Below are 13,179 nucleotides of genomic sequence, written 5' to 3'. Positions count from 1 at the left end.
AACTTCACACACGCTATCACAATAGCTATCAAAATGACAGTGTTGCCATTTAAGAAAATCAACGATGACGTCATATCTCTAAATTGGGACACCCTGTATACATTATTATTGTATGTCAAAAATGACAATTTGAAATACTAATCTATAGGTCTGAGCATTTTAAAAAAAATAGTATTTTAATTATTGAATTTATTCCAAATTACAGACTCTCTCTGTATATATTTCATACTAGTGACGTCATTCATCTGGGCGTGATGACGTAATCGATGATTTTTTTAAATGGGAATAGGGGTCGTGTGGTAGCTCATTTGAAAGGGTGCTCTATTCAGTAATATAAACAATATCATTATTTATACAGGGTAGCCAAAAAAATAATTTTTGAATTAAATTAATTGACGCAAAAAGAAGAATGTATGTAATTTATTTAACTCAAAATACATTCAATTGCTGTCAGAAAATAGAAAAAAATGTTTATTTGGCAAATAAACATTGCTTTTCGCTTAAATTAAATGTTCAAACTGCCAAGAGCTAGGCGTGAGGCTGTTTGTGATTTAATTTAAGCGAAAAGAAATGTTTATTTGTGAAATAACATATAACACACGACCCATATTCCCATTTAAAAAAATCATCGATTACGCCATCACGTTCAGATGGATGACGTCACTAGTATGAAATATATGCCAAAAAACTGCAATATTTATATATTAGAATTTATAAATATTGATTGCATTATTGTAATTTCCAGTTATATTCAGTATTGATACTTTTTGCAGAAATCTTCACCCTCTACATCATCTACCCCACCTCTGAACATTGTGGAGATACCGAAAGTATCTTCATCGAAAATATCAAAATCGCCAACAACTTCAGGTCACTCAACGTTAACTACAACCACTAGTTCCAGCACAAGTAAATCTGAAGTTCGGGTGTCTTCTAGTGGGTCAAAATCGAGTACCCATCTACAGAAATCTCCTTCCAAGCCATCAACCTCTTCTACTTCTGCAGAACATTCGCAAAAGTCAAAATCTACGTCTACATCGGGAGAAAGTAGTAACCCTTGTAGCTCTAGCAGCAGTAGCAAGCATAAAAAGAATAGGAAGAGTACTAGCAGCAGCAGTAGTACTAAGTTAACTAAGGAATTTGACCCTGATGTACATTGTGGAGTGGTAGAAGGGAACAGAGGTCCTTGCACTAGGTCTATCACATGCTCCAATCACAGGGTAAGAATATGATTCTACACAGGGTGGGGCAAATAAACGGCCAATTAGAAAAAATAGCTCGAGAACTGAAGGTAACTGAATCATGAAAATTGAAATGAAGGGAGTTTGAAGAGTGAACTGTTTAATGAAAATATTTTCATCTATTTGCTATTTCCCGTTATACAGAAAGTAGGTTATAACTTCGTTTTTTTTTCTACTGTGACAACCGACAATCTGTATATTTTTGGATTCTCCTCTCTTAAAATATGCGGTTTTGTAATTTTATACAGGGTAGTTCAAAAGATAATTATTTTTTTTTAATTTCGTAGCTATCTTCACATCCTGTAGAATTGTAGTGATTTGACATCAAAAACTCTATTTATGTTCAAATGATTTTTACTATAGTCTATTACTATTGTTATACATTATTAATATAACTTAATGTTTAATTTTAGTACAGGGTTGGTCGAAACTCTAAATGAGTATTTTTTGAGTTTTCTTAAATAGAACACTGTATTTTAGTATTGTAATGAAATGATATTTTATGGTATTTTTTTATTTCCTGAGCATTCCATATATCTAACTGCTTTAATTTGTGAGTTATTTGTAATTCTTTAAGTCAAACAGTAATTGCAACAAAAATTACGTGAAATTTTATTAAGTTCGCTGTGAAAATATTCAATCAAAAATAATTTTTCTAAAATAAATATATATTAATCTTTACTGAGCCTTAATTTGTTATCATTTGGATGAGATATCAAAATACCTACGTAGTTCAGATTGTTGGTGCGTAAAATATTAATAAAAACATTCAATATTGTATCTAGATTGCTATGACTTTGGCAATAAACTTGCTTAAACATTTGACATTATACTATTTTTAAAGTTCCAGTTGCTCTGTTACCATTACTTACATTATAAGAATTTATCATCAGTAATTCCTTGATAGACTACAACCAAGAACAGAAACTTCAAAGTTTACTAGAACGGTTTTGATGGACTAGACACTTGGATTACGAGAATAGTCATACTAATATGCAGATTCTCAGTGACGCTAACGATTACATGTAATTCAGTTTATTCATTTACAATAGTTTTTCTTCTATCTATCAGATTTCTCGTAACCTAAGTGTCCAGTCCATTGAAACCATCCTAGTAAACTTTGAAAAGTTTCTCTTCTTGGATGTTGTCTATTAGGGAATTGCTGATGATAAATTCTTATTGCTACTAGCACATTTTTGTTATACTCTTCTAGCACAAAATAACTGGAACTAAAAATAGTATGTCAAATGTTTAAGCAAGTTTAGTGTCAAGGTCATAACCAACTAGGTGGAATATTGTATGTTTTTATTAATATTTTATGCACCAACAACCTTAACAAGGTAGGTATTTCGATATATCAACCAATATTAATAAATTAGGGATCAGTCGAGATTAATATGCATTTATTTTCGAAAAATTATTATTGATTGAATATTTTCACGGCCAACCTAATAAAATTTCACATACTTTTTGTTGCAATTAATGTTTGGCTTAAAGAATCACGAATATCTCAAAAATGAACGCAATTAGGCATAGGGAATGCTTATGAAATAAAAAAAGCACCATAAAATATAATTTCATTACAATACAGGGTGTGTATTACCATCTAGGGTGAACACAAAGTGTTCCATTTAAGGAAACTCGGAAAATACTCATTCCGAGTTTCGACCAACCCTGTATACTAAAATTAAACATTTCGTTATATTAATAATTTTTAACAATAGCACACTACGGTAAAAATCATTTGAACATAGATAGAGTTTTTTATGTCAAATCACTACAAATCTACAGGGTGTAAATATTGCTACGAAATTAATAAAAAAAACGTAATTATCTTTTAAACTAGCCTATATAACATTACAAAACGTCATAATTTAAGAAAGAAGACATCGAGGAGAATACAGAAATGTAAAAATATAGAGGGTGTCTCATTAAAAAACGACGTTATAACAACTTCCGGTAGCAAATAGATGAAAATATTTTCATTAAACAGTTCACTCTTCAAAACCCCTTCATTCCAATTTTCATAATTCAGTTACCTTTAGTTCTCGAGACATTTATAAGTGGCCATTTATCTGCCTCACCCTGTAGATTATTTTCAATTAATTTATATGTACTTTGTGGATTTTCTGTAAATTGCATTCTACTTTATGTGTCATAAAAAACTATTTGTGGTGTTCCAGATTCAGTTAAGAAAGTTGGTAACTGGTCGCAGTAAGGATATTCACCAATTGATAGCTGAGCGAAAGACTTTAAAGGAAAAAGAGATGAAGCCAAGCTCAAATTGTTCTTATATGTCCCCAAATGGTCAGGCAGGAGAAAAAGGATCTTTTTCTCCAAATACTACCTTCGTACCCGCTGTCGCTGCCATCGCAAACGTAAGTGAGCCACCTGATACTTCGACGTTGATACCTGCGATTCCCAACATTAATGAAGCAACGATTCCCGCTCCAGCAAGACAAACTACCTCAAATGTTGCCGTGGTAAGATATAAAATACTAATATTACAAAACTTATATCAAGTGGGGTGGCTCCTTGCCCACTAAATTGACTTAATATTCTCCTCCAATATGCGCATAGGATGTTCACCGAACGTTCCTTGAATGTCCAGGACATTCAAACATTAATAGAACTTTGATAGTACATTCCTGGAATGTTTTGTGTTGTTAGGGATACTGTGATGATTCTGAGCTGTAATACCATATGTATCACTAGTGATCAACTTTCTTGGTTTATTTCTGGACACTGTGTATCACCCGTGATACCGTACAGAGTCTAGTGTACACGACCATTAATATTGTTCTTCTTCTTTTTCTTCTTCCTCTTTTATGAAATTCTGCTTGTTCATTGGCGGATTGATACCTCTACGGAAGGTTGTCACTCCATCTTTTGCTCGGTCGGCCGATACTTCTACCGATTGGTGATTTATCTCTTGCTGTTTTGACCACACGTGTCTCCCCCATTCTGCTTGTGTGGTTATTCCATTCTTTTTTTCTATTTAGTGTCCATTCGTTTATACATTGTACTTTACATTTTCTTCTAATGTGTTCACTCCTCTTTCGATCTCTCAGTGTATTTCCTGTAATTCTTTTCTGTACTCTCATTTCTGCCGTTTGTAGTAGTCTTTGTGTTGTGGCTGTGTGGGTCTGATGCATATGTCATTATTGGTCTTACACTGGCTTTATAAATTATTGACTTCATCTCAGTGTTAATATGTCGGTTTCACCATATACTGTTATTAAGGTATCCTACCAGTCTGTTTGCTTTTTTTACTTGATTTCTCACTTCTTTGTCCAGGTCTCTGTAGCTGGGCAGTGTATTTTCAAGGTATTTTGTTTCCATTACTTGTTCAATACTGATGCCAACAATTTCTATTTTACATCTGATTGGTTCTTTGCTGATTTCTATTGTTTTAGTTTTCTAAAATGAAATTATATTGAATTCTTTGCTCTTATGTTAAAACTGTGGACTAATCTTTCCAGACTATATTCATCTTGGGCTGTCAGTTTTACGTCGTTGGTCGTAACAAAGTATTTTGACCTCTTTGTTGCCCATTCTGTATCCTCTTCCTTTGTTGACGCTTTTGATATTTTCATCTATGATTAAATTAAAGAACATAGGGCTCAATGAGTCTCCTTGTCTTATTCCGCTGCCTATGTCTATAAGTTCTGTAAGTTTCCCATCTATTCTTACTTCCATTTTGTTGTTTTGGTAGATGTTTTCATGTTTGGAAACATCTTTAGGATCCATATTTTACAATAAAAACACTAGCAAACAACCTAGTTACACTGGTACTACGAAGTGACTAAAAAATTAATCAAAACACGAAAACTATACTGTTCTGGTTCATTTATATACTATATGAATCCCCGGTGATCTAAAAGTTATTCCTGTATCATATTTAAGTCGTCCAGAGCGACACCTATCAATCGGAGAATAAATTTATAACCACAGTGTGTTTGGTATTAGATATAAGTCTGTGCAAAGGCTATAAGATGGTCAAAAATGCCCCCGTACCGATCAGCCCCGCTACTTATGTTTTCGATCAAGAATATAAAATTGTGCCTTCATGCAAATTTTTAGCTTCCCAAAGGTCCTAGAACCTCTTAAATCGAGAAAAGAAGAATTTTTAGGTTTTATTTTTTTGTGAGCGCAATTTTACTTTAAAAATCTGAAAAAATTCAAGAGGATGTATCTTTTGAATACAAAACAGCCTGATTTTTTTCAGATTTTTGTAATAAAAAATGAGCCCGGGAAAAATTTTTGAAATTTTCAAAAAAAATTTAAGTTATGATAATATGATTTGGCCAACTCTTAAATAGTATTTTTTTGTGTATAACAGCTTTTCCAAATAAGTTTTTTCGATATCTCTAACGCTAGGCAAATTGAATCGCATATCGGAAATTCACCCTGTTTGTGGATTCGCAGTAGGCCGCGTTTAAATAAATTTCAGTTAACTATTATAAAAATTGTGAACCATCAATCTGTATGACTGTGCCAAATTTCAAATCTGTATATATTTTGATAGCCGAAATATAGGGGTGTCTTCATCTTAAATGCGACACACTGTAAATTATCAATTTGATAATTTATTGCAACTAATATAGTCGTATTTTTTTATACCTACCTACGTAATTTTAATTTTATCATAAACTGTTCAAATTGATTGCATTGAAGTATTGAACCAATTAATATATTGTTATTAGAATAATTATAATATACAGAGTTAGTTTTATGTATAGAAACCCTCAATTATTTCGAAAACGGCTTGCACTATTTTTATAGATTTTGGTGGGTAGGGGTTTTCTAAAGCAGCCGATATTATAGTGATAATTACATTGTTGTCAGATCTTCCGTTTTTGTGGAAATATAATGAACTTTCTTATTTCAAATGGAATACCTTATATAATATTTTTTGCGTTTTGAAGTCCTTAAGAAATACTGATTATTTTTCATGCTATATTCCCTATACCTGAATGTCATAGTGTCGGAGTTATTGCTATATTTATTAAAAAAAAATTTAAAATAATTATAAAAATCAATGTTTTCGGCCCGTGTAGACACTATTTTACGTTCTTTGGATCATTGGGAACAAAAAAGGTATTTTGTAATTTTTCTACAAAGTTAATCGTTTTCGAGTTATAAACAATTTAAAACTGAAAAAAATCGAATAATGACGATTTTTAAGGTTCAAAAACACAAATCAAAAATTATTATTTTGTAAACTGCGAAGGACACAAATTCAAGTTAAAGCTGAAGATGAAGTAGTTTTCAATCCTAATAGCCAAATTAATAATATTGAAAATATTAAAAACATTACTAAAATATTTTTAAATTGAAAACTTATTGGTACACTTTCCTGGTGACACCTCCAAGGCTTCTACAATATGCAAGCACATGTATGCTGCAGTGAAGACAAAGGGAAGGAATTCTACACTATGCAATTCACATCCCTCGTCTGCAGCTTGGTAAATTTCCAACGGAAAATGCACCTGGTTACTCTACGGAGTATTGCAACTGAATAAAAATGGTATACATTTTTATTTTATAGTCGTATTACTCCGTAGAGTAACCAGGTGCATTTTCCGTTGGAACTTTACCAAGCTGCAGACGGGGGATGTGAATTGCATAGTGTAGAATTCCTTCCCTTTGTCTTTACTGCAGCATCCATGTGCTTGCATATTGTAGAAGCCTTGGAGGTGTCACCAGGAAAGTGTACCAATAAGTTTTCAATTTAAAAATCCTTTAGTAATGTTTTTAATATTTTCAATATTATTAATTTTGCTATTAGGATTGAAAACTACTTCATCTTTCAATTGCCAGATGACGCTAGTCACCTAATACCTTCACTTCGGTTGCAATGGGTGGGAAAAGCTCTCGGTGCTGGTCAATTAGGGTATGGAGAACAGTGCCTACGTTCTCTCCGATGAGGCTCCAATAATAGCCGAAAATCGCGATTCAGAGGACTGGACTGCTCTCCGTATTCTAATTGAAAAGTAAGATTGTTTTGCCTTCGCATTGCAACTGAATAAAAATGGTATACATTTTTATTTCAAGTTAAAGCCTTATTTTAACAGCTACCAATAAGTAATTTGAGCTTGTTTCATTCGAAAGTATTGTTTTTTAGTTGTTAATGCAGCCCGATCGCCCGTCCTCTCATATGCGCTTCATTAACAATTATTAAAAAGCAATGTTTACAATAAAACGTGTCAAAAAATTTTATAGCGAGCCCCTAGAAGAAGGCTTTAGCTTGAATTTGGGTACTCCGCAGTTTCAAAAATAATATTTTTTGTGTTTTTGAACCTTGAAAATCGTCATTATTCGATTTTTTTCAGTTTTAAATTGTTTATAACTCGAAAACGATTAACGTTGGAGAAAAATTACAAAAGACCTTTTTTGTTCCCAATGATCCAAAGAACGTAAAATAATGTCTACACGGGCCGAAAACATTGATTTTTATAATTTGTTTAAAATTTTTTTTTAATAAATGTAGCAAAAACTCCGAAACTATGGCATTTAGGTATAGGGAATATAGCATGAAAAATAATGATTATTTCTTAAGGACTTCAAAACGCAAAAAATATATAGGGTATTCCATTTGAAATAAGAAAGTTTATTATATTTCCAGAAAAACGGAAGATCTGACAACAATGTAATTATCACTATAATATCGGCTGCATTAGAAAACCCCTACCAACCGAAATCTATAAAAATCGTGCAAGCCGTTTCCGAGATAATTAAGGGTTTCTCTACATAAAACTCACTCTGTATATTATAATTATTATAATAATAATACAGGGTGATTGATTAGTAGGGTAAAGCTCAATAGCTCCGCTATAGTAATAGATAGCAATAAAAGTTAATAACAAAAATTTTAGCCACCTTTGAGCTTCACATTACAAAATTAGTTAGAATGTTACAGGGTGTTCGATAACACAGTGGCAGACCTAACTTATGTTTTTTTAAATGGAACACCCTATATTTTATTTTATATTCGAAATCCTGTTAACTTCTCCATCACAAAAATATAAAGGTTTGTAATGTTATACAGGGTATTTACAAAGTTATAACCAATTTTGTATGAAAATCGTAACAAGTTCAACTCTCTGTATAAACAAAAATAAGCACAACAGCAATGGTTTATTAATGCCATATTTTTTATTTATTGTCAAAATTTTTAAGAATTATTGATATTGCTAATTTTCTTTATATCAAATACAGGGTGAGTCAAAACGCAAGTACATTATTTTCTCAGTAATGTTAAATGGAACACCCTGTATTTTATATCATTATTGAAAAGTAACATTAACGTACTTTAATTTTTATATAACATTTCCTATGCCCAAATTTATTAGTTTTCGAGATATTTTCATTTTTCAGAGCAAATTATTGTAGGTGTTTAAATTTATCTAAATTTTAAGTAAGTCATGACTGAATTGACAATTGAAGATTACCGATTATCAATCCGGTAATCAATGTAACACTGTAGCAAATAAAGAAGAAAAAAATAAATTATTAGTAATACATTTTACAAACAAAAACACAACCACTACATGCAACATTTTTGAAACAATTAAAAACTATCTTTTTATGTAAATAAACAAAGAAAATTAGTAATAAATTTTACAAAAAAACACAAACACAAAATACAATATTTTTGTGAAGACAATTAAACACTACTTTTGTATGTAAATGTAACAATGTAACAAATAAAGAACGAAACATAATTTATCAGTAATACATTTTGCAAAAAAACATGTTTGAAAAAATTAGAAGCTACTTTTAATAAAATATTTTTAATATTTAATTACATAAGGTGTTCAAAATTATCTCCTAACACATTTATGTACGCCTAAAAACGATCATTGAATGAGCTATTTAATCTACGGAGCATTTGTAAATTGACACATCGAAATACACTTTGTATTCTATTTTTCATCTCATCCCTTGTTGTTGGAGGTATTTTATAAACTTCATTATTAACGTAACCCCAAAAAAATCAGTCTACTTTATTAAATTCTGGTGATTTGGGTGGCCACGCTACTGGTCCATTGAAAAATGAAAATATCTCGAAAACTAATAAATTTAGACATAGGGAATGTTATCTAAAAATTAAAGTACGGTAATGGTACTGTTCAATAGTGATAAAAAAGACAGGGTGTTCCATTTAAAATTACTGAGAAAATAATGTACTTGCGTTTTGACTCACCCTGTATTTGATATAAAGAAAATTAGCAATATCGACCATTCTTGAAAATTTTGACAATACGTTAAAAATATGGCATTAATAAACCATTGTTGTTTTGCTTATTTTTATTTATACAGGGAGTTGAACTTGTTACGATTTTCATATAAAATTGGTTATAACTTTGTAAATACCCTGTATAACATAACAAACCTTTATATTTTTGTGATGGAGAAGTTAACAGGATTTCGAATTTAAAATAAAATTTAGGGTGTTCCATTTAAAAAACATAAGTTTGGTCTGCCACTGTGTTATCGAACACCCTGTAACATTCTAACTAATTTTGTAATGTGAAGCTCAAAGGTGGCTAAAATTTTTGTTATTAACTTTTATTGCTATCTATTACTATAGCGGAGCTATTGAGCTTTACCCTACTAATCAATCACCCTGTATATTAATTGGTTCAATACTTCAATGCAATCAATTTGAACTGTTTATTATAAAATTAGTGAATTAGTCAGTATTTTAAATGTATATTTTGAATCTAGGTATAAAAATACGACTATATTAGTTGCAATAAATTATCAAATTGATAATATACAGTGTGTCGCATTTAAGATGAAGAAACCCCTATATTTCGGCTATCAAAATATATACAGATTTGAAATTTGGCACAGTCATACAGATTGATGGTTCACAATTTTTAGAATAGTTAACTGAAATTTAAATTTTAAACACGGTCTACTGCGAATCCACAAACAGGGTGAATTTCCGATATGCGATTCGATTTGCCTCGAGTTAGATATATCGAAAAACGTTATTTGGAAAAGCTGTTCCAAATAATATTATAACCCCTTATACCAAATTATATGACAAAATTCACACTTTTAGTTTTTTTTTTCAGTTGTAGTCAGGATCCTAAATCCTAAAATTGGCTGTCCCGAGATGCATCTCGAGACAGCCAAAAAACGGTTTTTTCAATTTTTTCGTTCTTTCCGCTCAGATATTGGAAATTCTGTTTCTGCCATTCAAGAGAACGACAAAAAATACACAAAAAAATTCCATTTAAGAGTTGGCCAAATCGTATTATCATAACCAAAAAATTTTTGAAAATTTCAAAAATTTTTCCTAGGCTAATTTTTTATTACAAAAATCTGAAAGAAATCAGGCTGTTTTGTATTCAAAAGATACATCCTCCTGAATTTTTCAGATTTTTTAAAGTAAAATTGCGCTCACAAAAAAATAAAACCTAAAAATTCTTCTTTTCTCGATTTAAGAGGTTCTATGACCTCTGGGAAGCTAAAAATTTGCATGAGGGCATAATTTTATATCCTTTATCGAAAACATAAGTAGCGGGGCTGATCGGTGCGGGGGCATTTTTGACCATCTTATCCCGCTATATCCTTTACGGCGGTATAACAGCGACTGAAGCTGATGTGTCACCGGTGATTCATATGGAAGCTAAACTGAATAAGCAATTTTATTATAGTCATCGTTATCAATACTATATTATTAAATATGTTTAATTTTAGCAACCTGTGACTGAAACAGAGAATTCAAACGTGAAAATTGTGAATAATAACTACATATTGAATATGCATTCTCCAGAAAGTGATATAGGTACTGTTCCTGTAGTTTATATGCCTATGAACCTAATATCGGTAAGTCATAAAAATCTTCCTAAGATGCTAATATTTTTTATTTTTTCTGCTTCAAAGAATGTTCTAGTTTGTTTATATTATTTTTGTTATTGTATTTACAACATCTCAATAAGTCCCGGGTGTGACATGTGAACCTTTGAAATTTTCTATTAGTTGCTTTCTGTGAGGAAAAGTACCCTTCCAGCAAAGCAATGGATAAGAAGTGTTATGCTGACTTAAACATTGTTTTATAGACACAGAAAAACTGACAGATGAGGGCCATAAGAATGACGAAGTTCACAAAGTTAAAACAGCTTTGAGAAAAAATGGCTTCTCTACTTTTCATTGTATTATAAGTAGTCGAGGCATTGAAGCACAAAAAAAGGCCGTACTGTCGATTTTTGGCGCAGTAAGACGGATTTTAATGCAGTTTGGTGCGTTGGATTCGTGAGAACGTTAGGAAATTTTGTGAACTAATGTAATGAATAATAAATCTGAAATTGCACTTGTGCATAAAAAAAAATGCATTTCAAAAGTGCATTTTGAAATAGGTAGGCAATTATTATAAATTTGCAACTCGGTAAATATTCTTACTCGGGGGTTTTTGAGGTCGCTGAAAATGAATATGAGGTTGGCGAGAGTGTGCAAACTACCTGGTGCCTGCAGCGGATGTAATAAACGTCTTCCTCTGGAGTATTGTGGTAATTTATCATATAATTGGCTTAAACTCATTACTCGGGGGTTTTTGGGGTCGCTGAAAATGAATATGAGGTCGGCGAGAGTGTGCAAACTACCTGGTGCCTGCAGCGGGTGTAATAAACGTCTTGCTCTGGAGCATTGTGGTAATTTATCATATAATTGGCTTAAACTCATTACTCGGGGGTTTTTGGGGTCGCTGAAAATGAATATGAGGTCGGCGAGAGTGTGCAAACTACCTGGTGCCTGCACCAGGTGTAATAAACGTCTTCCTCTGGAGTATTATGGTAATTTGTTAAATAATTGGCCCAAACTTGGTACTCGGGGGTCTTTGGGGTCACTGAAAATAAATATCGCAACGACTAAATTCTAAATTATTTTGTTCAGGATCTCCATTTTTTTTTAAATTGGCGCTTAAAATTATGTTGGCAGTATCGATACATTCTTGACTAATTTTCATTAGGATTTATTGCCTTTCTCTCTCACACGTTTGTATACACTAATATAACGGTTACACTGTAAGCAAAACAGAACACGTTTTTTTTCTTATTTTGTTTTCCTGTTATTTAAATAATTTATCATAAAGAAGTGTAAAAAATATATATTTTTTTATTTAAATTAACGTGTCTCAGCAACGCAGGCCATTGACACGGTTACAAAAGTAAGGTTTACAATATGTTTAACCCTCCTGTCCTGTTCGGGTCTATTTGACCCAAAAAATAATTTTTTTCTTATTTTACAAATTATTACGCGGCGTAACGATTTGGTGTTTCGTGACTTTATTACCTAATATGAGGTCTTTTAATTGCATATGAGATAAACAATCAACTTCCTGATTTTTTTGATAAAAATGAAATTGTTACCTAGGGTACGTTCGGGTCAATGTGACCCGCGTATTTAAACCGTTCAAAATTACCTGTGTATGTGTGTTTAGTTGGCAGTATTCTATATTGGCAGTACCTGTGTGTTTATCAGCCGGATACGTCTGTAAATAAAAACAGGTTTCTGCAAGCTAGAACTTGTAAAATAAACTGTAGTATAGCTGGACGAAGCTGCAAACCAAATTATATATATGACCAACATGGACGGACAGCATGTCTTTGGAACCAACTGAAAAGACATGAATAAAGTTGTTGGTTTCCAAGCATACATTGGTCTTTTATTTTTAGCTCGAGTTTATAAGTCCCATGGTAAATCAACTAAAAGTTTGTGGAATGAAGAAACGGGTCGTAGTATATTTCACTCAACAATGTCACTTCTTGATATATTTACAAAAAGTTTGCAAGTAATACGTTTTGATAACAAACCTACTAGACAGGATAGACGTTTTAATAAACTTGCTGCAATACGTGAAATTTATGAAACATAGGTAGAAAATGTACCAAAATTTTTTAACCCTAATGAAAATGTTACCGTC

General features: G+C 31.8%; 1 protein-coding gene across 1 annotated transcript in view; it reads left to right on the top strand.

The window, feature by feature from the left end:
• Nucleotides 1–13,179, top strand: part of LOC114341113 (uncharacterized protein DDB_G0271670-like) — a 57,983-nt gene that overhangs the window by 18,311 nt on the left and 26,493 nt on the right. Inside the window, exons 3-5 of the mRNA XM_028291895.2 lie at nt 774–1,220; nt 3,425–3,724; nt 10,959–11,087. Of these exons, the coding sequence (XP_028147696.1) occupies nt 774–1,220; nt 3,425–3,724; nt 10,959–11,087 (876 nt within the window). The remainder of the gene's footprint in view (nt 1–773; nt 1,221–3,424; nt 3,725–10,958; nt 11,088–13,179) is intronic.

The sequence above is a fragment of the Diabrotica virgifera genome, chromosome 10 (genome assembly GCF_917563875.1).
Source record: "Diabrotica virgifera virgifera chromosome 10, PGI_DIABVI_V3a".
NCBI lineage: Eukaryota > Metazoa > Arthropoda > Insecta > Coleoptera > Chrysomelidae > Diabrotica > Diabrotica virgifera.
Note: the sequence above shows the minus strand (reverse complement) of the source record. Positions and strands in the feature narration are given on the sequence as shown.